Source organism: Notechis scutatus, chromosome 1, assembly GCF_049901735.1.
Source record: "Notechis scutatus isolate UNSWTSFEM ecotype Mainland chromosome 1, rNotScu1.2, whole genome shotgun sequence".
NCBI lineage: Eukaryota > Metazoa > Chordata > Lepidosauria > Squamata > Elapidae > Notechis > Notechis scutatus.
The window spans coordinates 144335876-144363268 of NC_142009.1; the positions used below are offsets into that span (position 1 = coordinate 144335876).

General features: G+C 39.7%; 2 protein-coding genes across 2 annotated transcripts in view; one reads left to right on the forward strand and one right to left on the reverse strand.

Moving 5' to 3' along the window:
- LHFPL6 (LHFPL tetraspan subfamily member 6) overlaps nucleotides 1-8147 on the forward strand; it is a 32011-nt gene extending 23864 nt beyond the window's left edge. The window contains exons 3-4 of the mRNA XM_026668585.2: nucleotides 4102-4200; nucleotides 5324-8147. Coding sequence (XP_026524370.1) covers nucleotides 4102-4200; nucleotides 5324-5442 — 218 coding nt within the window. The 3' untranslated portion in view covers nucleotides 5443-8147. The remainder of the gene's footprint in view (nucleotides 1-4101; nucleotides 4201-5323) is intronic.
- Nucleotides 8148-9390: 1243 nt separating this feature from the next.
- Nucleotides 9391-27339, reverse strand: NHLRC3 (NHL repeat containing 3). Its single transcript, XM_026668583.2, has 7 exons — nucleotides 27163-27339; nucleotides 22477-22629; nucleotides 18153-18306; nucleotides 14282-14482; nucleotides 12825-12916; nucleotides 12287-12399; nucleotides 9391-10678 (listed from the first exon to the last, which is right to left on the reverse strand). The coding sequence occupies exons 1-7, from the start codon at nucleotides 27265-27267 to the stop codon at nucleotides 10450-10452; spliced, it is 1047 nt and encodes a 348-aa protein (XP_026524368.1). The 5' UTR covers nucleotides 27268-27339; the 3' UTR covers nucleotides 9391-10449.
- Nucleotides 27340-27393: the final 54 nt, after the last annotated feature.

Here is a 27393-nt window from a genome sequence, read left to right on the forward strand (position 1 = left end):
ACCAGCAAGAATGAATCTTTACATTTAAAGAGCACCTGTGGCAGTGGTGGGATTCAAAAATTTTTACTACCAGTTCTGTGGGCGTGGCTTAATGGGCGTGGCAGGGGAAGGATACTGCAAAATCCCCATTCCCTCCCCACCCACTAACCTGCTTTCCATCTCCGTTCTCCTTTGCAGGGCAACAAAAGAAGACCCAGCCGATCAGCTGGGACTCGGGAGGCAGAGAATAGATGGGGGTGAGGCCAGTCAGAGATGGTATTTGCCAGTTCTCCAAACTACTCAAAATTTCCACTACCGATTCTCCAGAACTGGTCAGAACTTGCTGAATACCACCTCTGAACCTGTCATTTCAGATCCATCATGGCAGTGCCTGTTAGCGGGCATCCACTCACCTGCAGCCCGCCACATCTCTCACCTTGTCGTGTCACTGCCCCATCACCAGCCATCCCATTAAAGTGAATGGGACTGTCGCTGAGTCAACAGCGGATCAGAGGAGGAGCGGCTGTGGGACAGAGATGATAGTTGCTCTTCAAAAATTATGATTTAAATCGAGTTGATTTAAATCAAGCTTTTTTTACTAGTGATTTAAATTGTGAGATAAATGGTGATTTAAATCGACCTGCTCCACCCTGTAATGCTTAACAACCTGTGGTCCTTGCTTTACAATGGGACCAGGGACTGCTGGGATTGCAGTCCGAAAGTGATGTGGTCACAATGATACTGTACTTTATGTCCACATTGCTTAGCGAGAGAAATTCCAGTGTCCCAATTACTATTATTAAATGAGGACTACCTGTATAACAACGAGTTTATGTTCACCCTATTTATTATATTATTCCATTCCTTTCTATTCATTCAAACTACCAGTTCTGGCTTCAACCAAATCCATACATTGCTTTATACGCTGCCCTTTGTTCTATTACGTTTTGAGGATTGCATTGATTGGGCCATGATTTTCTATTAACTTCACTTTCTTTCCCACCTCCCATTCATTCTTCTTTCCTATGTTTATTTTGTAACTTAATCTTGATTCATTCAACTTGAAAAGTGGGCATTCATTTGTATAAACAAGATTAAATTGCTGTTTATTGTATGGAACAGCTTAGCCAACAGTTATTCCTTTACATTCTTGCAGTTTATTTCAACAGGATTTGCACATGATTTACATACTCTTCCTTTGTTTGAATTTTCACAAAGTTCTCCATATGTTGTTTGACCTTTGGAAATGGTTCTTTTTAGCTATCTTATGTTCTTGCTGTAATTGAAAATACAAGGAACAAATAAACAATTTTCTAAATAGTTCTTCCCGTATACAAATCCCTCTTTGTCCTATTAATTATGTTTTAATTATGATTCCAAACTATGAAAAAGATTTGTAAGAAAATATCTTGGGGTTTATGCCATGAGTTCACATGCCATAACCAGTTCAGTTTTAGTTTCCTTTGTATTTATTTGTCCACCTTGGGGGCAGAAAAGCTGTTTCATCCATTCATTTAGCAGATGTGGGGAGCTATGGCCCCTTTATGACCACGCTGGCTCAGGAATTCTGGGAGTTGAAGTCCACAAGTCATAAAAGAGCCATAGTTCCCCATCCAGTTTAGAGCTTGAAGATGGATTTCATATTACTCCACAGACCCATAAGCATAGAAGATGACTTTCTTCACTCCTATTTTTTTTCCTTTTAATGATCCTGTGTAAATCCCTTGCATCAAGGTGGAGTTGGGGCGACTGAATGGAGCTGAGAGTTTATTGGCTAGATGCCCTTCCTGATGCTTCTGTGGAGTTCACAGCAGACAATTCATCATTGCACCCGGAGAGAGAAATATCTGCCACTACCAAGGATCAAACTCACAGCCTCGTGATTAAGAGACAAGAATTCCACCTCTAGGCTACCGCACGGCTCTTTGGAACTTCTCTTCAATGTTTACAAAGAATTTAAAACAAGTGTACTGCTCAAGTGACATTTTCTACAGGTAGTCCTTGATATATAACGTTTGTTTAGTGACCGTTTGAACTTTGAACGGTCACTAAATGATGGTTTTAGTCAAGGACTACGCGTACCTCTTTTTTTTTTAACATTGGCATCAACTGCTGTGTTCCTGTGACTTCTTCCTTCTGGGTAGCCTGTTTTCTTCTGGTCAACCGCAGGGCATTTCAGATTGGAAAACTTCCATCTGGAGTTCCAGAGGGCTCAGGGAGCAGGTGGTTTTCTCATTTTGACGAACTCTAGTTGAACCTCTTGATCTCTAATTTCACAACTCATGAGTAGATTAAATTTTATGAATGAATATGACTTGGATTTTTCTATTCGTGCCGCTTCATTTCTTCTGCTTCTATGAGCAGTCCACTACCCCCAAATGCTTGCCTCGTCCCATCCTCTTAGCCTCTAGGCTCAAATGAGAGACATTGTTCTTCCATCCCACTCACCCAAGCGGAGAGACTACACTGCAATCTCTAGCCATATATGTAGCTGTCTGGAACAGTACCTGCTTACAGAATGAAGGTGCCATTACAGATTTCAGCAGTTTGTGTTTAAATATAAGAAGAAGAAAACCTTGATGGCCAGGAGCTTGGTTATTCCTCCTCCTCCTCACACAAGTATGAAGCATCAATTTAATTTTACCCATGTCATTGTGAAGCAGGGGCAACGGGCTTGTTTTACCTAGAAATTGCCATGTCTTAGGAAGTGGCACAGTTATTGAGAGCTTTGTCGCTTTAGTCAGCTGGAGGGAGCCTTCATTGACTGTTAGTTTCTCCTATTTTACCTCAGCATTTGAGAGTTCAAAATGGGAAGGAAATTGTGCTAGATGATAGTTAACTGAAATTTAGGATCTTAAATAAAGCTGGTTTGGGATGATCACACTTAGAGGTCAGTCTTAGAAAAACATTTTTAAATATTACTCTGGTGCAGCTGATGTAAGGAAAACCATTTTCTGGTGGACTGTGATATAAAGCTGAAATGAATGCAAAATAGATCCCACAAAAAACACTTCAAAGGAATAACCAGTGATAATACAGATAATCAGAGTTGGAAGGGACCTTGTAGGTCATCTAGTCCAACCCCACACCCAAGCGGGAGACCCTACACCATTTCTGACAAATGGCAGTCCAATCTCTTCTTGAAAGTCTCAAGTGATGACGCTCCCACAACTTCCGAGGGCAACTTCTGTCCCATTGGTTGATTGTTCTCACTGTCAGAAAGTTTCTCCTTATTTCCAGGTTGAACCTATCCTTGTTCAGTTTCCATCCATTATTCCTTGTCTGGCCTACAGGTTTATTGATCTGATGTTAAATACATTGCATTTACTGATTGCTGTGCCTAAGGAATTGCATAAATTAAGGCACCCAATACATTTAGATTTAGATGATGTATTCTTAGATGCAAACACTTCTGAAGAATTTATCAAGATACCAAGAATTATAAATGCATGCATGGATTCTGGGCAGGGTGAATTGCAAAAATAATAATTATGTACAATTGATAGGATGACGTCTTCGCTTGGATTGCTGACATGTACTCCTTCTCAACATTTGTATTCGTTTTTTTGTGAGGCAGAGAATCAGAGCAGCTTCAGTAGATAGCGATACTTGATTGACCCTAACCCTGAGAAGCTAAGCAAGATAGAGAAACTTGGTTGTACTTGATGGGAGCTTTTCAGAAGACTCCAGAACTGAAAGCTGGATTTACATACTCTGGAAGAAGGCAGTTGTAAACCATTTCATATTGTTGTAAGGAAGATTACATACTGTAGGTGTGCCCATAACATCACCCTAAGCTAAACTAAACCTAATGGAAACTCTGAAGAAAGAGCAGCAATTTGGTTAATTTTGCTTTGGTCTGATACAAATTTCCCTCTTGCTGTCAATATAGCACATGATGTTCAACTCGTATACTTTAATATTTTACATTTGGATTTTTGTTTGTTGAGTAGAGGAAAAGTTAGAGGACTCAGTAGTCCATCCTTTTCTCAAGGGTCCACCAACTGCGGACACAGAGACAGGGAGATAAACAGAAAATGAAGTCTGCCACCAACCTTCATTCATGGCATTCGTTGACTATAGTCCAGCTAAAATTATGTTACTTTCTTTCACCTATTATAGGTTTGTTGATTGGTTCTGGGTGTGCTCTCTATCCTCTGGGCTGGGACAGTGAAGAAGTCAGACAAGCCTGTAGCAATCTTTCCGACCAGTTTGAACTAGGTGAGTAATCCTAACCCTGTGGAAAATGGCCTGAAATGAAATGGATTTCATTTAAACAAAACCAGAAAGAGAAAAGAATGAAAGAAGTTAAGAATCTTCCATTCTTTAAGAAATGGAACAGCTGCCCAGCCAAAATCTATACCTATGAGTAAAGTAAAGCCACTTCAGAGACTCATGCCTATATGCTAGTTTAACTGTGGTTTGATCTTGGCTGTGTTTGCATAACATGCTGAGATATAAATCATCTATAAACTGTAGCGATTGGGTTTGCTTAAATTGTAAAGCAACAATAATATAATTATAGACAAAATTTCCATCTTTTGATTACAAGAGGCCATGCAGCTTGGATCCGCACATATACTTCGCTGACTCATCCTAGGTTCTTGGGAAAAACTCAATGTGTATGAAGGTCAACACCAGCTACAGAGCTGGCAACTGTGATTTCACATTGTTGTGTATATAATTTAAAAAAAACACACCATTTAGACCGTAGTCTGAACTGCGTCCTTAAGTATATTTTCTTCCTTAAATTCTGTCTGCTCTACTACTACTCTACTACTGCTCTACAAGTCTTGTAATGCGAGTCCTCTATTCCATAAACTTTAACTCATTTTGAAATGGTCATCCTGAGTTGAATGTGGGGATCTTACATAGAGAAATCAAAAGGGATTGAGTCCCCCAAACCATACTGCAGTAGAGGGGAAAATGCCCCTTTTTTCAATGATGGTCCATGATTCCTGAAGATATACCCAGGTGCAAGCTAAACTAGGTTTAGGGGCAGATATCCGGACACCGTTTTTGAATCTAAAAGGAGTTGTTAATGCCTAAAAACTCTGATGAGTGCCTGTTTATATACAACCCTCTAAATTCCTAGGCACTTTATCTATGCAGGCATCTTTTGAAGGTAAGAAAACTTCAGACCTTGGCCTATCCTCATACCAAGGAACCAGCATGTCTACAAACTTGATGGGTGAGGAATAAATACATGTGTTTTCCTTCAATTATTGAATACAGCATTAAAATGCTACTATTATTCCAATGGGGGGGGGGGGGGGAAGAGATCGAGAAACGGAGGACAGCACTTTCAATAATACTGTCTTTGTGTCTTCTGTCTCCCCTGCAGGCACCTGTGAAATTGGCTGGGCTTACTATTGTACAGGAGGAGGAGCTGCAGGGGCAATGTTGATATGCACTTGGCTGGCCTGTTTCTCTGGCAAGAAACAAAAACAATATCCTTATTAAAGCCAGAGCAAAACAGAACAAAAGAAAACAGTTTTGGGGATAGGGGTGGGGTGGGGGAACAGTTTGTATGTTTTCTTGAGAAGATGCGTATTAACTCTTTATTGTAGCCAGATAAATGCAAACAAGAGTCAGTGAAGTTGGAACTGATGTGTGATACTGTGAATAGGAATGGGTCTTAAGGAGAATCTCAGATTGAGAATCTTAGGGGGAAGGGGCTAAATTCTAACTCTATTCTTCCTAGCCGTTTATGGGCATCGTCCAACCACATGAAGTATCCCTACTCATGAAGGGCGGGGAGAAGGGATTGGATTTTAGCACACCATCAGTTGAAAAGAGTTGAAAAACACCTTCAGAGACAAGGATTGGGCCTCAGAAAAGTTTCTCAACAAATAGAGAAGAAAGGGAACATTTCTTCCCCTTTGTAACCTGCATGTACTGTGGAGCAAGTGCCCATGTTCTTACAAGGGTGGCTATCACTTGCGTATCTATAGGGAGACCTGTTTTTAGGCCTTAATACAGCTTGCCTTTAAGGGCATCACGGGCTGGGGATTGGCCTCCTGCAGAGTATGTTTTTTTCTTTTTAATTTGAATTTGAATCTGAAGTAGGCAGGGGCCTTCTTTGTGGGGACTCTTTGAAAGCACAGCATCCTACATTTGCACAGACACTTTCCCCTCAAGCATACACAACAAACGTTCAGCCTCGTGGATCAGGTTTTTTTCTCAATGTACAGCCTTCAGGTATTTGACCAATCTGCCTGTATATATGTGTGTGTATGTGTGTAAAACAAAGCAGTTTGAGCAGTAAATTGCTGTGGCAGTTACTGTTACTCAGGCAAATTTCTAAAGCCAATATAAATCTTGTCACCTCCGCCTAAAAGCACAGAAATCCACTCTAGATATTTCTTTGTCTTCACCTATGCATGTTATCAGCTCATCGTTTCATTTATAGGATACATACAGATTTGGCCAAATTACCTATTTTATAAAAGCCTATTTTATAAAAGAAATACACCTGCTTTTTCAAATGTAAAAAAAAAACCCTGATTTTAACGGACAGTTGGAAACAGTAAGCTGATGAGTGTTCTGTAGAATGAATTTAAGACCACACGAACATACTTTTCGACTTCCAAATGCCTCCTTGAGGCAGATTTTCACATCAGAAAAATCTGTCATATCACACACCTATAGTGTGAAGTGTGATCAGCCCTAATTTTCATACTATTGTACCCATTCAAAAGACTTTTCATCCAAATGAACAAAGCCACATACATTGTTCCAATGTATTTTCCCTTGAACTTCATTTCCCTATACATTTAAAATATTTATTAAGAATTTTTTAATAGTTTTAAGGACAAATTTAAAAAAAGAAATGCAACAGAGAGAAAAAAAGGGGGGGGACTAAATTTAAAGAATATGTGATTTCTGACATGCTTTTCAGCAGGTAATCATAACCTTGTTATCCTTCCTCTCAGATATTATAGGTCCCTTCAGCTCCTTATTTAATCCGTATCTTTCTTAATCTTCACCAATGTATTTTCCCTTGAATTTCCATTTTCATCTATGATCAAGCATACAAACTCTATGCCTTTTTCTTAAGAATAGTACACACAAACCTCCCTCCTTTATCAGGTAATTAAAGCAAGAAAAAGGGAACATTTTCCCTTCATGCCAGGCTTTCCCTCTCCTCCTTCCCTTGGAGAGAATTAACCTATGGTGTAAATATGCCTTTTCCTCCTCCAGTTCCTTCATATATTTACTGGGAAGGGCTAAGGGCAGCAGGGGAAATGCCACTACCTCTGCTCGTAACTCTGTGAAGGGAAGGGTTGCACAATGCTTGCTGCAATGCAAAATCTGTTTTACATAGACAGAGCACACCTGATTTCGATGATGCACAAAGCCACAAAGTTCAGGCCACCATTTTTACTGGGCCAGTTTTATTTCTTTGCAACCACTACATTTCCTGCGTTATCATTGCTACAGGATGCAAAGGCTGCAACCAGAATGTTCCAACCCAAATATTTCAGAAGGGATCGGATCCACAACCAGTATCAAGAGTTGGAACATTCAGGGAGAAAATGCTTTGCCCCTCCCACTCCATTGCATTATGGGGGAAAGACTCCCCTAATACCAATACTGTGGAATAGAGCAGTTGCAATAAGTACTCTGTGCACTTAGTTTGTTTTTGTATGTGTGTGCGCGTGTGATAAATTTGAAGTTCAGTATTATGCCACATTTTAAACAAACGACTAATGGACTTACGGGCCATTTTTTCCCCAGTATTTTATATAGTGTAGATGTGATCTCAAGTTTTATTGTCATTTTTCAGAATTTGATATCAATTTTATTAATCTCAACATTTTCAATGTTATTAAAAATGCAATATTATATACTCAGCATATGTAGCCTTTTAGATAAAGAGTATTCCTACAAAGGGACACCTCTGTCCACTGACACTAATGTGTATGGCACAGTAGAATATTACTACTTATACAAGGGCAATGAAAAGCATCTTCCAGGTTTTATTACTAATACTGTTAATAATTATTGTTGTATTGTGCTGTATTGTTTAATATTCATTTTTATAACGCAATATAAAATGTACTATTTTGTTAGTACTTTAGAATCCGTATGAATAAATGTCTTCTTCATCTGTACATTTTTCCTCATATAATCAAATATTTGGCTTAGTCCTAAACCTAAGCAAATGCTGACTACTTGTGGTTTGATCTTTCTCTGTATGGATCATAGAAGCGAGATATTTGCAGTCATGATGCCATGCCACACGTTGGAACAGAATTCAAGAGAATAAAGGGGAAATTGGTGTCCTTGCTTCCTTTTACAAAAAGGGACGGGTTAAAAGGCCCCAACCACTTATGCCTCCTAATACAAAGCTGCCTGGCTTCTCTGGCAGCAGAGAAGAGAGGTAGCCAGCAGTAGCCCTTGTCTCCATATGTGGAATCAAGTTCCAAAATGGTCATAAAAGGAGAATTCCATCCTGTGCAGCTGCCATTGTACATGGGCCCTGAACGGCTCTTGTAGCTGTAGGACCTGAAATATCAGAATATATGTGAATAGTTTGGAAAGAATGTACAGGTAGTCCTCAACTTATGGCCACAATTGAGTCCAGAATTTATGTTGCTGAGTGAGAAATTTGTTAAAATGAGTTCACCCCATTTTACGACTTTTCTTGCCATGGTTGTTAAGTGAATCAGGCTTCTCCAATGACTTTGCTTGCCAGAAGGGCGCTACGGGGGAATAATGTGACTCTGGGACGCAACAACGGTCATAAATATGACCTCAGTTGTCAAGCGTTTGAATTTTGATCATGTAAGCGAGTGATGCTGCAACGGTTGTGTGAAATACGGTCATAAGTCCCTTTTTGGGGTGAGGTAACTTCGAATGGTCACTAAACAAACTGTTGTAAGTCAAAGATTATCTCTACTAGAAAGGAAAATTATTCCAGGGACCAGAGCAACTTTGATTAAAATATGGAAATGTTCCCAAATTAAGGAAACAGATATGTCTCACGCAGGTCAGTTCCTAGTCAGCAGGAGTTCCATGATGTGTGTGTGTGTGTGTGTTATTATATAGAAGTGATTTGCCTTTGCCGCCTAGGATTCTTTTACCTCAGAATCCTACAATTTCAGGTTCAAAGCAATGTAGGTCAAAGTTGTTAATATCCTAATATCTTGCAGGAACTTTTGGAGCAGAGTAACCCAGATGCAAAGTTCAGAGGAATAATGTTACGTAGTTAATTGATAAGACGGATTATGTGTCATCAGGTTTTTGATTCTTAGGAACCATATCACAACATAGATGCATCTCAGCATTCGAATATCGTTTCCAAGGCCTTTGTGGCTGCTCTACGGAGCTCCAATCTGCAGCCTTTTTCTTGACTGCTTATTCCTGTACTGTTTGACAGTCGATTATAAAAAACAAGAGACTATCCACTTTTTTGGCATCTTTACTGTCAATTCTAAAGTAGTCTACCTGCTGTTGTTAAGTTGTCCCTCTTTACATTTATGTCACAAATGGTTTACATATAATGCTGTCTTTAACATGTTTATAACATGTCAATATCCCAAACAGTGCTTTTTTGTGCAGATTATAAATTGCTGTTAGCTTTGCTTTGCTTAACAAGTAACAAACATGTTCATTGTTCAAAAAAGTTTCTTTAAAAGATAAGAACCATCACAATAATGAATATAAAACAAGGCAACTTATAATGTATGGAATTAGCTTTGGTAGGCTGAACAGTCACAACCTATCGTATTTTTAAAAATATTTCAGAGAACCATACCAAAATATAACAGGAAAACAGACGAGCAATTGAAGGAACGCTTTAAGTTGCCTTTGAATAGGGGCTGTGCTTAGAAAAACCTTCAGTGGACAAGGACTGCCAGTGGTCCAAGCTCTGCTAATGCTGAAGTGCAGTTCATATTTTTCAAAGATGTTACCGTATCTACTCATGGAGCAGGAGTTGCTTCCTGAGATAACTGCAATAGCTAGTCTTCCTTCCTTCCTTCCTTCCTCCCTTTCTTTCCTTCCTTCCCTCCCTCTTAATTAATTAATTAATCAATCAAATATGCTGTTGTCTCCCATTGACTGTAAACAAATTTAAGGCTGGTGGTAAAACCACTGCAAGCACGTAAGTCTGATTATGTTAAAAGAATGAACAGAAAAACCCTTGGAACTGTATGGCAAGAGAAATAATTTATCTGAAAAAAACAATTAAAACACTGTCTGTAAAACTTGGCTAAAATACTGAAAGACAAACCAGTCCCTGAGATAAATGCACAGAATGCATCATTAGTTATTTCAAGTATTGCACAACTGGAAAGATCAGGCCATCCAGGAGAGCAAAATCCCTCAGCCAGCTGTTCCTAAGGATACACACACCAACCAGCACAGCAATTAGCTGTGAGACAGTCCTAAGAACTGCAGCTAACCCCATCTGGTTGTGATGGACTAGATTCCACACTTGCTTGTATGGCGTGAAAGATACCATTAGTCCAAAGGTACATATTTCTGTACTTGTTCAGCTCCAATTTCGGCCACATATATGGCTCCGGTACTTAGGCTGACATCCAGAAGATGAGGCTTGACTTCTCTTGCAAGCTGGATTGTGTCCACTACAATGCAATCCCCAATTAATCCTACTGGTGGGGCTGCCAAGATAGAAATCTTATCAATATTTAGGTGGGCCACAATTATATACTGCTGATCGGGAGTAAACCTGTAAACAGAAGGGGAAAAAGGAAACTTTTTAAAAAAGGAAACGTTGAATCTTAAAGATCTCATTCTGTGAGCAATATGCATTTCTGTTGGATCTGAGGCAACATTGCTGTCTCTATAGATAACCACATTGCCTGAAATGCTATCCTAAGAGCTTTTTGAAAATCCTATTGGTGGGAGTCTATTTTGGAGCCAATTTTCAATAGGCATGTTGGTGCAAATTAAGAAAAGTGACAGTTGCCCTTCAATAACAAAACAAAACAAAAATTGTTCTTTGGAAACAAATTTCAATATTCAGAGGTATAATATGGGTATTTTTGCATTTTTTTAAAAAAAATCAATACTACTAAGAAAATGTGAGCCACAGACTCGTTATTGCAAACTCTTATTGGTCCATGACAAAATACAATTATTTCATACAGTTCCAGAATAGTGAGATTACTACACATGAAAAAGTATGTCAATAAAAGAATGCATAAAATCCATCCCACTTTAATCCTCTTCACTGCAAGTATACATTTAAATAGAATGGAAATTATTCAAATTGTCCAATGATCCAAAACAGGGTGTGGGGTTTCTCGCTTGAGGAAACAATTTTCAGCTACACTTACCTTTCCTAGAACTCAACCTTCCTTTCTGACAGCATAAAATACACTGGGGTGAGGTAGGTATGTGTGTGTGTGGTGAAACAACACAAATATCATCTCCCATTCTAGTATGTTTCCAACTCCACTCAGTGAATACTTGGATCCCACCCAAATGCCATTTTTAAAATATCAGGCAGTTTAATGGAAAGTGAAATGGAGCTTTTTCAGGTCAACGTCACAGAAAAAATGCCAGGGCTACCACTCCCTGGCAGCTCACTTTCAAAAAGGATATGAAAAAATTATAATTAAGGTGATTCAAAATCAGGGGGGTGCAAATTGTTGGTGAACCCACTGGTGCATTCAGAGTGCTACATACAGTAACTCTTATCTGGCTCTATCCTAGGAATTGAAACCTTTGTCAGAAATCCTATACACAAAAGGTTTCTTGTTCAATTAGTTAGTTGAAAAGTTTTTCTCTCCCATCCAATGGACACACACTGGCGTGCATACATACAGACGGGTGGGATTCTACCAGTTTGCACCTATACGCTAGAACCGATTGTTAACATTCTAAGTAGTTTGGAGAACTGGTTGTTGGAAGAAATTACTGGCCTAATCCTGTAAGGCAGGCAGGAAGGAAACATTCTGGGGTTGCTTACAGAAACTGCCTCTCCATTAACCCTTAGTACATTCTTGGCAGGACTAGACTTCCTGTCTCTGGAACGTCTCTGGAGTTTTTTTCTCCTCCTTTGCTGGTACTTTGCTTGTGTGGAGTGACCATTCAAAGTTACAATGGCACTGAAAAAAGTGACTTATGACCCTTTTTCACACTTACGACTGTTGCAGCATCCCCACAGTCATGAGAGGCCAGGCGAGGAGATGCGTGCCTCGATGTGAGTGATGTTGAGTTGGCCACACCCAGCCAGTCACATGACCACCAAGCCACACCCACCAACTAAGCCACATCCACAGAACTGGTTGTTAAAAAATTTGAATCCCACCCCTGCACACAGATACTATACCTTACAGAGTAAGGGCCATCTTCTGTGAAGCAGTTATCCCAAGATCCTAACCATTCCCCAGTACTTTTTTCAAAAACTTGGATTCTCCAGTTGGCTCTGTCTGCAACCCAGACCTGGTGCAAACAAAGACACTGTTCTGAACACCGAGAAAGAAGTACACAAACATTTTCTAACTTATACAGATTGCACTCTAAATTAATAATCAGCACCTCATTAATCTATGTTGGGGAGGAACCAAATCTTGATATTCAAGCAATATGTACAACTTTTTAATCCACCCAAATGGTTTGAATAGCCATCAAGGCAATTTTTAAGGGCACTGGGAGTGGAGGGAGGTCTGGGGATTTTAAAAAGTCAAGTTGGCAAACTGCATGAGTGAAACCTTCCTTTTGTATGCGTGTTATCTTGCGCACATACAAAGCGCCGAGACAATGAAAGCTATATTGGCTGTTAGCTTTGCCAACAGTATCCTCATCAGTGTGATCAGTAGTATTCTAATGTTTATGCTATTATGTCAAAATTATCACTGCTCCCTTACCCGCCCAACTGAATCCACCGTCACACTGTGTGGAATCCTGAACTGTGTAGGAGCAGTACCATTTTCCCCACGTAGCCATAGAATCTTTAAGTCTGTGGATAAAAAGTTGTTGATCAAGCATTATTTCCTGCAATGAGTTTACAGTATAACATCAGAATTAAAACAAAAGCAGGAGTAGAGAACCCAAAGTCCAGGGATATGTATGAATCTTTTATTGTGCTAATTCATACACCTTGTCAAAGATATAAAAACCGAGTGCAATGAGATGCTTTGAGACTTCTAACTCGACTTTTATTTTGAAAGCTACCAAACTGCTTCTGAAAAAGATAAAACATTTTTGCCCTCTTCTACAGCCAAAAAGGTTGCCTTGCACTTTAAAGGAGTTTAACATTTTGAATGGTATAGTCATGCTATTCTATCACAACAGAGGGAAACGGAAGAAAGCGTAACATTAGGGAAAATAAAGCAGGCATATTTGAGTCATAAAAATTCAGAAAATACCATGTTATATTTCACCAATATGCATTAAATATGATAATCTAGCTTTCCATTGCAGAATACATTAGGATTTCAGCTTTCTGACTATTAATATATCTATTTCATTCTGCAAAATAATGCTGTTTAAGTTCTTAAGATATCACCAGAATATTACTGAAAAAGTATTTGAATCTTATAAAAAGATAAGGTATCAGTAAATTTGCAGCATTAATTGTATGCATATTGGTGGCTTATGTTTGCAGAGGCTCTAAGATCATAATCTATGAGTCACCAAGAATTGAGGTACATGGGAGAAGACTCAATTTCCTTATTTAGAATATCATCGTCTGTGTAAATGACTTACGGCAAGTGGTTGCGCCTCCAAAAACCTTGGCTAATCTCAAAAAAGCTAACCAGGATTGAATCTGGTTAATGCTTGAAAATGAGAGGCTACCTGGGAGCCCCATCATTGTAGGCTAGACGGCAAAGTTTAAAAATAATATTCCCGAAAGAAGAACAATGTTGGCATATTGCTGCCAAGAAAACCACAGGGAGACATTCGTGTGGTCAACAGCTAATGCTGATTGCATCAAAAACACAAACCACTTAAGCACTCCTAATGTGTTCTGTTATCATAGAAAAAGCTACTAAGGCAGCCTTTCCCAGTCTTATGTCTCCAGATATGAGTCTCATATATTCTATAAGTTATAGTCCAATCCAGGGGTCCCCAACCCCTGGTCTGTGGACCGGCACCGGGCCACAGCATGCCAGAAACCGGGCCGGGCAAACAAGCAAAGCCCCATCCTCAGGATGAGGCCTCATGAGAAACCACGCCCTCCTCCGGTCCCTGGAAAAACTTCTCTTCATGGAACAGGGCTGCCGGTCCAGTCACAGACCGGGTTATGGTAGCTCAGGAAATGGTACCTCAGCACATTAGAAATAAAACCCGGCATCAACATTTTAAACATACATTTGCTTACCTTCTGTCAATTTGAGCAAGCGATTATTTAGTCCTCCATCACCGTCCACAATGTAAACGTTTCCGGTTGGTTCCACAAAGACCTCCGCTGGCTGGTCAAATTGTAGAGGTTCCGTATCAGAACCTGCTCTACCTGGTGTACCTATGACTCGAAGGAGTTCACCTAATGGGCTGTACTGTTTCACTGTGTGTCCATATTTTCCTGCATCAAGGAGAAGTTGAGACTTTCCAACGAGGTCACAAGTATGACAGATTTACAGATAAAAGAAGGATCTATTCCCTACCTTCTTCTGAGGCAAATTGGTAGAACTTCTGGATTCTATGTACAGGTAAACCTTGACTTATAACCATGTGTGTGTGGTGATGGTTCAAAGTGACGACGTCACTGAAAATAGTGACTTATAACCACTTTTCACACTTAGGACCATAGCAGCATCCTCATGGGCATGTCATCAAAATCTGGACACTTGGCAACTGGCTCATATTTATGATAGTTGCAGTGTGACGGGGTCATGTGATCCCCTTTTGCAAACTTCTGACAAGCAGTCAATGAGGATGCCAGATTCACTTAACAACGTGCTACTAACTGAACTGCAGTGATTCACTTAACAACTGCGGCAAGAACCGTCATAAAATGGGGCAAAACTCCATCATGTCTCGCTTAGCAACAGAAATTTTGCACTCAATTGTGGTCGTAAGTTGAAGATGGCCTGTATAGAAACTTTCTGCTCTGCATCACACAGACTTGTTCATAATGAACCCTTGTTCCTGCCTTTTCTCTGCCTACCCCTTGATTAGCAACTCCTTTTCGTCTTCATTCTCCTGCAACTTTGAATAAATAACAAGGTCTGCAGAGGTGTGAAAAGAATTCAACAATAGGGTACAGGCTGCAGATACCCCATATAACCAAATGTTAATTAAACAATCCATGCTACAATATTTGGAAACAGATTTTTTTTTTTGTCAAGCATAAAAAAAGAATCAGGCTGCAGCCATGTCAGTTGTAGTGCTGTACCTGTAAAAACGGCTGCCAAAACAGTGCCACGAGCCTTTTGTTTTCACACTGCCCAAACCCTTCAGTGCTACTATCTACCGTGTTTCTCATATAATAAGGCTGGGTCTTATTTTTTTTTGAGCCCTGAAAAAATGGCTAGGCCGTCTTTTCGGGGGTGACTTAATTCCCCCCTTGCATCTTTGGGTGGGCGGGCGGCGACGGCTTGGATGTTGACCTCGGCATTGGTGGGGCACTTCGTATCGGGGTCAATGCAGGCAGCACCATATCCAGGTGTGCAACAAAAGTACTTCCTAACAGCAAGCCCCCCACCATCCCCCACCATTTCGCATGTTTTAATATAGGCCTTAATTTGGGGGGAGGGGCTTAATTTCATTTCATGCCTATAAAACATGCTGGGACTTCCTATTGGGGGAGGCTGTATTGTTGGAGAAACAGGGTATTAACAACCCCCTTTCTTCCCACTCTGATGGGGAGAAATGACTTACTAAAACAGGAATGCAGTCATCAGCTATTTGCACTGCATGCTTTGTTTGAGCTGTATCGTAGCCAAACTGCACACACATTTGGGCATCACCTGTAGAACTTTTCACAAGGTGTGTGAGATTCTGGGGCTAGCACCAGAGGTGCTATTCAACCAGTTCGCACCTATTCGGGTGAACCAGTAGCGGTTATTTGGCATGGGTCGCCGAACCGGTGGCAATCCCTGGCTGGCCACGCCCCCAATCCGGTTGCCTGGTCGCTCACTTGCGATCGCTCTCCTAGCTTTCCGTTCCCCATGTCCTCTTTCTCCCCGGGGGGAAAAGGAAGAAAGGCATGGATGCTGCAAGTATCACTTTCCCCGTGTGAGTTAAAGTGTCGGGAGTGAGAAAGAGTGCGGTCTGACAGAGAGGGTGGGGATGAATCAAGCCATGGAGCACTTTTGCAATGTAAAAAAAATGCATTTTGGAAGCAGGTCTTTTAAAAATTTCTCCAAGGATTTCCCATGGATGCTGCAAGTATCGCTTTCCCCTTGTGAGTTAAAGTGCTGGAGTGAGAAGGAATGCGGTCTGACAGAGGGGGTGGGGGAATCCACTCCAGCCTTGGAGAAATTTAAAGGAGCTGCTTCCAAAATGCTTGTCTGTTAAGTGCTCTGTGTGTGTGTGTGTGTATGTGTGTATGAGAGAGAGAGAGAGAGAGAGAAAGAGAGAGAGAGAAAGAGGAAGGTAGAGAAAGAAAGAAAAAATAGGAAGAGAGAGAGATAAAACTCTGTGCTATTATTTTTAATTGTTCCATTATTTATCATGTGTTAATATTTTACACTGTCCCTATACCTAGAGTGATTTTTCTGCCTTTCTTTTGCCCAGGGCTACCACATATTTTTCAGGGTTTACATGCATTCAATGTCAATAGTCCAGAGCATAAAATGCACATGTGTTTAACAAGAGTTGAAAGGGACCTTGGAGGTCTTCTAGTCCAACCCCCAGATCAGGCAAGAAAACTGAGGATGCCAAACTCTGAGTAGAAATCCTGGGAAAGGTGTCAGAATAATACTTAGAAGGGACCTTGGGGTGAACCCTATGCCATTTCAGAGAAATGGCTGTCCAGTCTTTTCTTAAAAACTTCCAGTGATTGAGCACCCAGAACTTCTGGAGACAGACAGTTCCACTGGTTAATTGTTCTCACTGTCAGGAAGTTTCTCCTTAGTTTTAGGTTGCTTCTCTCTGTTCAGTTTCCATCCATTGCTTCTGGTTTGCCTTCTGCTTCTTTGGAAAATACACTGTCCCCTTTTCTTTGTGGCAGCCCCTTAAAAGCCTGTTGCCTATCACACTCTTGAGTAAAGCATGGGGGCCATTTCCTCCTTTCAGTGGTCCATGAAAGTACATCTATAGTATGCAGATAATAAAGTCAAAAAAGGTGAACAACATTTTTACATAACTATAGATAAATTGAGGCTGTGCAACAAGGAATGGCTGGGAGGGGAGGGGCCAGGTGAGGCAGCCCTTGATGTGAGTGACATTGAGTTGGCCATGCCCACCCAGTCACATGACCACCAAGCACGCCCACCCAGTCACATGACCACTAAGCCACACCCACCCAGTCACAGACCACAAGCCACACCCACCAAATAAGCCACACCCACAGAACCAGTAGTAAAAAAAATTGAATTCCACCACTGGTTTGCACTGATGTGCTATCACCTCTTCCAAGTCACAGAATTTCAAAAAGCACACCAGGTGCTGATACCAACTCCCATTAAGTATCCTTACCATATTTTTCTATCACTGAAAACCCATTATGAAGATGAAATATTACATCAAGGACTTTTGATTACTATGACTAGAAACCTTGGTGGAAGCATGCTTGGCTTGCTAACACTCAGTTGGAAAGATCATTGTCCTCTTTTATCTGAAAAAGGAGGGATAATAGCTTAAGAATATGGAAGAAATCTTAAGAAACAAACTAAAGTGGTTAGAAGAGGGTCAACCTGGGTCAGCTACCTAACCAACTGTTCGGTTTTGAAGACACTCATTCTAGGTTTGATTATTGGTTATTACATGCTGACATTTTAATGGTGACCGATGCTTTTTAAGTATTGATATGAGGTCTTAAAATGACTCTTATCTTTCAGATTTCATTGCGCATAGTCCACACTCATTTGGGCTTATAGAATTTGAAAACTGAAATAACTGATGAGTACCAGACTGATATATGTTTATTGTAAATATATATGACCTGTGTTTAATCTTGGGTTCCAATTTATTTTTGGGGAAGGGCAGCAACTCAACTTAAATTCAATCCAAAATACACCTTCAGTTGCAAAACGTAAGATACACAACAGCATTCTTTTTCCACGTTAAACAACAATATTTCTACGCACCATTTCCTATATCTGTGATCCACACAGAACTTCCATTGGGTGTGGTCAATGCAAAGATTCCATGGGGCATCTCAATGGTGGCTGTTTTCCATGTTTGTACAAGATAGCCTTCCTCAGAGTACACTAAGACCTTTGGTACATCTTCATTACCTCTCTCAAGGTGCGCAAAGGTAACAAAAAAGAGAATAAGGGGGGGTATGGCAGACAGAAAAATCCAATCATTTTTTTTTTCATTACAGCTCCTTATACAGTAAATAGCCTTAAGCATTATTATATTGTAACTCCAAGGAGCCTGACCAAGTGTAGTTACCTCCCAAAAAAATAAACAAGGAAAATAAACATATTAAATAAATACTAGTCATTTCACCTCTCTCAGGTTTCAGAGTGCGCCAGTGCAGCTATGTAAAAAGTAAGTGACTGGTGGGTCCAAGGAGACCACAAAAACCAATGTTTCCTGAAAAGCCGATATAGCAGTACAATAAATGACACCCATCATTTTGTGTGCTGATTAAGGAAATTCTTACGGCTATTTTGAAAAAATTAGTCCACGCTTCCCTAACCCAAGCATCCTTCAATTATGCAGACATTAACTTTCAGGATTTTCAACAATGGCCATGTTGGCTTGGAAAGTCTGCATTTGGAATTCCAAATGCAAGAAAGGCACCCAAGTATTTAGCTCAAGGCATTGCTGTCAAAAGACAGAGAAAAGTACTTTCAGATAGCTTTACAGCAGCCCAAGAAGACAGTGGCCTTTCCCTTCTTACTTGTTCTCAGCATTTGAACATTTGAGATTCAGGTACCTAAATGAAGGTTCCAATAAATCCAAATTTAATCTCTTTCGCTATTCAATGAGAAGCCTTTCTGAAGGACAAACAGAATTGTAACTAAACAAAAATCACAGGTCCAGAAATAATAATAAAATATTCCAAAAGAGCTATAAATACTGTATGTACAACATCTAATAATAGAGGGTTCCAAATTAACTTTTGCAGAACTAAGAGTGAAATAAAAGCACGGTAAAAAAAGTTAAAGCATCATGATACATTTTAAAAGATCCACTTATTTTTAAGTCCTGCACTTGGCTTAAAATACCTCAAACTTGGCACCATGCAAACTTGCCTTCCATCCACGCCACTTAAGGATATTTCATAAACAAAAGAGCAGAGAGCAGACTATTTCCAACCAGTATTGCTTTATTTATTCATTCCTCAATCTGTCACATTGCTGCCACATAAATACACTTTTTTTTAAATGCTTTTGAGTCACTGTTGACTCCTGGTGCAGGGGTGAAATTCAACCGCCTCGCACCACCTTGGGAGAGGTGGTAGGGACGATTTGAATCCGTTGGCCCACCCATGCCCACCCGCCTTCTTCCTTTTAGATACTAAGTCCCACCAAGCCACGCCCACAGAGCCAGTAGGGAACATTTTTGAATTTCATGGCGACTGCCTGGACTAAGCCTTGTAGTTTTCTTGGCAAGATTTTGGAAGTGGTTGGTCACTGCCTACTTCTTAGGAATAAAAAAGAGTGATTGGGCCAAGGTTACCTGGATGGCTTTGTGCCCAAGGCAGGCCTAGACTCGTGGTCTCCAGTCCAATGCCTTAGCCACTACACTACACCAACAACATGGCTCTCTTTTTAAAATATCCACGTAAACATGAAACACATTTCAACATATGTTTTTCTAATCACAAAGAATGCTAATGTATTTTAGCTTCATAAAAGCTAAAATACATTAGCATGCTAATGCATTAGCATTAATAATAATAGCCTAATAATAGCCTAGGCACTTTTCCCAAACTGAGAGTTTTGTTATACAATACAGAGATATGAGCAAAATGAAGGGCAACTGCATTGCAACTTACACATCAGCCTGGTTGGTGCTGATCCTATTGCTTTAGATCAGGGTCTTCAAAGTTGACATCTTTAAGACTTGTGGACTTCAACTCCCAGAATTCCTCCTCCAGTCATGTTAGCTCAGGAATTCTGGGAGTTGAAGTCCATAAGTCTTAAACTTGCCAAGTTTGAAGAGCCTTGCTTTAGATTGAGAATTCAAATAGCCTGAACTCCCATGACCATTCCTGTCAGAGGGTGTTGTTGTTTTTTAAATGCCCTGGCTCTCCTAGTCACCTGCCATACTCTAAGAATGGTGTTCAATGGGGAGATGTGGGGGGCTTTAAGTACAAACCCCCAAGCTAGGAAGTACATTAAAGATTGCAACCAGTAATTTTTAACTGCCCCAAGAAATTCACCAGGAATCCTACAATACTGGCTTAGGACATATACTGGTATAATGCTGGATTTTGTTACAACTGTTGTACTGACCGCAAATTCCTTGACTGTTTTCAAAAAGGCAGCTGTACTTATGTCTCTGGTTGACAGTCGCAAAGTATTTCCCAAAGCAAAACTCTTTACAGAAAGGCAGCCTCTGCTGCTTCTGCCACGTTGGTATCATCTGTTAAAGCTACAGCTGGGAAACAGCTCACGGTTTCCAGCAATTCATCAGGAGATCCAGAAGTCTAGCTGTCTGGTCTTCAATTTTCCTTATATCAATCTGTCTTACCCTGGCTGTTTTTCAATAGTTTGGGAATTCAGGCCAATTTTTTAAAAAAATACAGTAATTTTATTAAAGTTTTGTAATTACAACAGTGGGAATTCAGATTAATTTTAGACGCATTACATCCCTTAAAAATACATTTCAGGCTTTAAAGTGCTTTAGGCTGATCTTTAAATGCTGCAATTATACAAGGCCCTTTCAATGTTTAATTGTTTTTAGCCATTGCTGCTTGAAAAGTATGAACACACCACGATTTAAAAATATACACAGACCTGCAATGTACTTATTGCCAGATTTACAGAAGAAAACTAGACATTAAGATGGATTACTTGAAGCTGTTCCTATGAAGAGACTGACCAAACGGTACAGCAGCTGGTTCACTATTCTTGGGTTTGACTTTTAAGCTATTAAGAAAATAACACAATAAACTTTAAAACAGCACGTTCACTTATGCAAGGTTTATAGAGTCAGATGAGAGGGATGTATCATTTGAGAGGACTGTATAAATTAAAGAAAGGAAATAATCAGATTCCTCTTTGGGGTAATGTATTGGGAAAAAAAATGGAATCTGCGTTACAGATGTGTTCACACAACATGCTAAAGAGTGTGGATCCCAGCGAGGTATTTACTCAGCGAACATGTACAAAAGGCAAATATGGCATGGCTTGGTTTCCCAGTCTTCAATCAAAATTTCTGCATGTTTATGTTGGCTGAATGACCAGCCCTTCTGATTTATTTTCATACCCACAAACTTACAAGCCCATACTAATCCAACTGGGGCTCACAGACAGCATATGTAACGAGGAAGGGGTAATTCGCCCACTCTTCTGTGTCCCTAATTCAATCTTCATTTATGTAGGAAAATACAAACTCCATATGCTAGCAGCATACGCTTCAGGTGACAGATTGGACCACCACTGGATAAATAAATTAAACCAAGTCATGGTTTCAGATCATGATCAGCCTGTCTTATGATCTGGGTTCAAACAGTATTTTAGGCCAAGTCACAATATGTTATGCAAACCAGACCACAGACTTCAAAGGAAAACTGTGAGAAAACTTCGTACATCTGAGCAAAGTACCATCAGATGCTGAAATAGGAGAATCTGGATGCAATCTGAAAAAAAGCTGCCAAAATAAAAACACAGTCACATCCCTGGAAATACAAAATCTAGCTTTTAACTTGAAAATATCTCCATTTTTCAGTGAAAACCATAATTTGATAGACAATAGACAATAAAGTTATTGTAATAGGTTCGATATTAATAAGGCTGGGATACTGTAATAAGGAACCACAGACACCGGAAGCCAAATAAAAGGCTTTATGTAGAATTGGAAGAATAAATATTTTAGATAATCTCAGATGCAGTAAAATTCTCTGCTATAAAATGTTGCTACTGAAGTGCTAATTTGAAGTACATTTTTGTGTGTGTAATTTGAAGAACTATAGGAAAAAGGCATGCAGGGTTTTTAATGTAATATTTTTTAACTGTATGAAACTGCCCAGAGTAAATTTGAAACTGAGAAGGCTAAATGTAACAAAGAAATAATTCATCAACTTAATTAGAACAACATTTCCAAAGTCAAATCTTGTAACAATGTAAAGGAGGGGGTGTCAAGGCTCAGGGGCCAAATGCAGCATGCGGAATGCTTAGCGGCAGAATCATGCAGGATTACAACACTGTATTATTCATCTCCTCACTGTAATAACTATATCTTGGGTAAGTATAGTAGCTCCATAAACATTTTGATTTTGTTGTTTCTTACCTGTCCCACGTAGACTAATCCCTGGAGATGATCAACAGCGACACAAAATGTTTGACCAGTAAATTCTTCTGGAAACTTTGGCCACTCTAGATCAAGCTTGTAGAGTGGTTTCTGTATCTGCCACAATGAATAAGTAGTCCACTGATTTAACACCTTACAAATTAAGCACAGAAACAATACTGTTAAAACGGTGGTCTGATTTACCGTGAAGCATCATTCCGGCTATTAGTAAATTGATCTGTCCAGAAAGGGTTAACTCCACCTCTTTGTTAGATTTATTTGCTACACTGTTTCCTCTTTTCCCCAACAACAATCCTGTCAGGTAGATTAGGCCTAGAGAGCATTAAAAGACAAATGTTTAGGTCTAACTTGAGGGAACCCTCCTTCTTCAATCGTATGTATTGATTTAGCTGAGGGGGAAAAAACACTTTTAAACAACTTTATTAATTTACAAACAAAAAAAACCTTCAAAGCATTTTCAAACAGCCCCACCCAGAGACAAGGTGGTAAGTATTGTTTCTTTCCAAGTCGATTCCTCCCCACTACATAGACACATGCGTGCAGGTAATGCTCAACTTATGACCACAATTGAGCCCAAAATTTCCATTGCTAAGCAAGACAGCTATGTGCGTTTGCCCCATATTATGACCTTCCTTGCCACAGTTGTTAAGCGAATCATTGAATTTGTTAAGTTAGTAACATGGCTGTTAAATGAATCTGGCTTCTCTATTAACTTTGCTTGTCAGAAGGTCGCAAAAAGTGATCACATGACCCCGGGACACTGCAACTGTCATAAATACATGTCAATTGCCAAGCATCTGAATTTTGATCATGTGACCATGAAGATGCTACCACAGTCGTGAGTCACTTTTTTCAGTGCCATTGTAACTTCAAATGGTCACTAAATGAATGGTTGTAAGTTGAGGACTACTTGTATACCTGGCAATAATATGGAACTGATTTTTCCATTCTTGTTCTTCAAAATTTTCTCAACTTCCTAGTCTAGCTCACAAGAGGTCTCCTTGACAACTCTGCTGAGTTCAGTTTACTTTACTTTACTGTCATTGCACCTCGTACAATGAAATCAAACACCATCTTCAGTGTACATCATGACCATGACCATGACAATAAACACAAACACACATCCTTCACCCTTCACACATTGACTGAACCCCCCCCACACACCGCACCAATACTTCTATTCAGTAGAATTCAAAAGAGCTACTGCCCTGGGATAGAAGCTGTTTTTCAGCCTCTTTGTCCTTGTTTTTATTATTCTGGACCGTCTGCCAGATGGTAATAGTTAAAAAAAGGGGTTCCCAGAATGAGATGGATCTTTGAGAATATTTTGAACTTTCTTAAGGCAGCAGGAGCTATAAAGCTCTTCCAAAGAGGGGAGAGGGCAACCAATGATCTTCTGGGCAATGACGTTAACCCTCTGGAATGCTTTCCTATCTGCCACTGTGCAATTGGCAAACCATACAGAGGTGCAGTGTTAAAACATTCTCTATGGTGCAGCGGTAGAAGGTCACCAGCAGTTTTTCATTCATTTAGCTTTGCAGAAATCAGCCAACGACAGCAACACAAAATTTGGAATGTGTCACTATCCATACACTCATAAACTATAATTTATCCTCATCAGTATTTATACTGTAAAGTCCAATGATCTGGCTTCTCTACTTGTCTAGAGAAGACCAAGTAATGCCAGGAAATCAACATCATTCTGTTAAGATAAATTTTGTGGGGACAGCGGCACATGAATAGGGATTAATTGGAAAAGATGGTTATATACTTGGTCAAAAGATGCATTTCAACTGCATTTCCTATCATTTCCATAATATGGAAATCTGCAATTCTTAGAATTGCGGTCTCACTACAACTAAATGATATTCAACAGGGGAAGAAGGCTCATGTAAATACAATTCCTTGAAGGGGAAAAAAATGCAGGCTTCAAAAAAAATCTAGCTTAAATTTATTTACACATAAATAATTCAGAATTAAAAAAGAAAGTGAAATCATTCAAAAGGTTCCCTTCAAATTGGGAAACTGAATGTTAAAACAGCAGATACGATTTGCTTAATTAAGTGTGAATCTTGCACATTAGCAAAAACTTTCCAACGTCAGAGGTGATACAGTGAGGTATTCTGAGATAATTACGACTGATTGTGAAGTGGTTGAACTTGTCATTTATAAAAAGTACTAAGGAACACTTTGGCAGAGCTGCTCCTCAGTACGCAGGGCACCCAAACAACACACGATCAATACTTGAAAGCAAATATTAGTTGAATTCAGAATGTAAAATATGGAGTATTATACTTCTGGATTTTGCATGGGTATACTTTGCAATCAGTTTGGTACAGCGGTGAAGGCATCAGGCTAGAAAGCAGAAGACCATTCTAGTCCTACCTTAGGCACAAAGGCAGATGAGTGACCTTGAGCCAGTCACTCTCCTTCAGTCCTATGAAAGAGGCAGTGCCAAACCACTTCCCCAAAACCACGCCAAGAAAATGGTAGAGATTTGTCTAGGCGGCCTCCAAGAATCAGACATGACTGATTGAGTGGAAGAAAAAATGTATTCACAATTGGAATATTGTACAGTATACAGCTTTGATTACTGCATTCCCCCCACCCCCCCCAAAAAAAATTAAAGAACCAAAAAAAAAAGCACTAAGCATCAACCAAAATTATCAGAGCACTAGAACATCTTTCCCTTGAATGCCCTACTATGATATTTACTCCTATAATTTTCAGCAATAATCATGTTGGCTGATTAATTTAGGGAGTTATAATCCACACATTCTTGGCAGAGTTAGAGCAATTCTCTTTGAGGAACCTCTGGCTGGGGGTATATCTGGTTCTAGAAAAGCACTAAATGAAAAGATGTCAAGAGGTAGAGAAAAGTGTGGCATGTGGACAAATCTAGAGGCAATAAAGCTGGGCAATGGTTCAAGAACAGATAAAATGAAATAAAGTTTGATACACGATGTGTTGGAATAATGGAATTTGCTACAAGATGGCTGTCACCTGTGGCAATCGTAAAAGGAGAGCAATCAATTTAATAAACAAGGATCAGCAAACAATAGCTACAAGTCATGAGAGGAATACATTATTTTCCAGAATCACAGATCATTTCATTTTGAATATAAGGAGATGTGGTTGCTTCAGTCAGGCCCTGCTTTACAGCTTCTTGTACATATCTAATTGACTAGATATGTGTAATGGAATGGAATTTTGGATCAGTTAGGCTTTTGGTCTTATGATTGTACTAAATTATCCTTATTCGGGTTAATAGGCTGGATCAGCATCTGATGAAAGATGAGGTCTTAAATGATATCCTTAAAACTGATGCATATCAGAAGTACAGTTCCATTTAAAAGACAGTGAAAGACATCTTCCAGGTTAGGCAAACCCTATCCCTATCCCAGATACCCTAATGATATCTGCAGGAAATGGGCAGTTTAGAAATACGGTAGGAAATATAAATAAATAAAAATACATTTTCTTTGGATTAGGTTTCAGTGTATGGCTCTCACTGTATCCATTCCTAAATGTCAGACACTGCTTCAGATTTTCCATAGCTTCAATTTGAATGGAAAACGGGGAAGCTGATACCACTGCACTGTACTTACTCAGACTCTGAAGGTTAGTGTAGCAAAAGGAGTGATAAGATACAATAAAATGGAATGCTATAACTATCTGGAGAAAAGTAAATTCAAACCATTTATGGATAAGCATAGCAGCTGGGGCACAAGGATAACACTCTAAACGGCATTAAGAACCCCAGCACTTTATAAAGGTATCAGAAATAAGGAAATGTGCAATTTTTTTCTCCTTATACTGAGCCTTTGCAGTGTCTTAAACTGTTCACAGATTTGCCAACCTCAAACCTTAATATTTTTTTAGTTAAATTTGGGCAGGGTGGCATGTGGAGAGGACGCAAGTTTTCCTCTTCTCCTGAAATATAAAGAAGTTATTAACTTTCTATTCTGAATATAAAGAATGTTATTAACTTTGCATTAGTTGGCCCAAGCTAACCTCCAACTATTTCTTTTCCCCCAGCATCAAGAATATTTATTTAAGCTCTCGAAAGCCCTACTCAGTCAGTTCCCACACTTCTCTCTCTCATTTCCTTTTTTGGTTTTATTTTCAAGTATGTCCAAAGAAACTACTGCCATGTTTGCCCTTGCTCCATTTTTCATTGACATGATGAACTAGACAATTTGTGTGTGTTTGTGTGTGGGTGGGTGTTTTAGATGTGTTATTTTATGCCACAATATTAATCCACTAATCATGCTGCCCCATGGTGAGGGCAACTGCAATTCAACACAACTTTGAAAAGAATAATGGCAAATTTGATATACATATATATTTGGTTGATTGGACTCAATATCCAAAATTATTTTACCAAAGCTCTCACCTTATTCAAGAATTCTTAATCAATTAATAATTTAAGTTTGTCAAGAGATAAAACAATCGCTTTTGATTATTTGTAATTATCTTCTCAAAAATCACTTAGGGCAATCACGGACCCACTGTTAGATCTATGAGATCTGCGCTGCAAAAATCTGGCAGCCTTATTTACAATTGAACTCTGAGCGCATTAAAATCATTGCGAAGCCTTTTGAACACCGCTATATAGAGACATATATAACTGATCGTTGTTATTAATCCGGCTTGCCAACCCACCTCCAGCTCGGACCCGACTCTATACAGGACTATCAACAACAGGAACAAACCAGCCCCTCCGAGTCCCGCAAACAACCGCACCCGAGAATGATCGTAAGCCCCCATTGAAGCGCTGCAGCGGCCGCCGACGAAAACAGGCACACTAACCCGCGCATGCTCAGTCCGCAGCGACAACGGGCGCGCGAAAAGCTTCTTGGGAGATTGAGTGCTGTCCTTCGTTCCGAATCAGGC

Bases quoted from the DNA above. Each gene is read 5' to 3' on its own strand.
- NHLRC3 (XM_026668583.2), bottom strand. From the start codon at position 27,267: ATGGGGGCTTACGATCATTCTCGGGTGCGGTTGTTTGCGGGACTCGGA. The intron at 14,483-18,152 runs GTGCGTAGAAAT...TCCTTGATGCAG, and splicing joins GATCACAGATATAGGAAATG to GAAAATATGGACACACAGTG. The intron at 10,679-12,286 runs GTATAGTATCTG...TTCTGTTTACAG, and splicing joins GATGGCCCTTACTCTGTAAG to GTTTACTCCCGATCAGCAGT.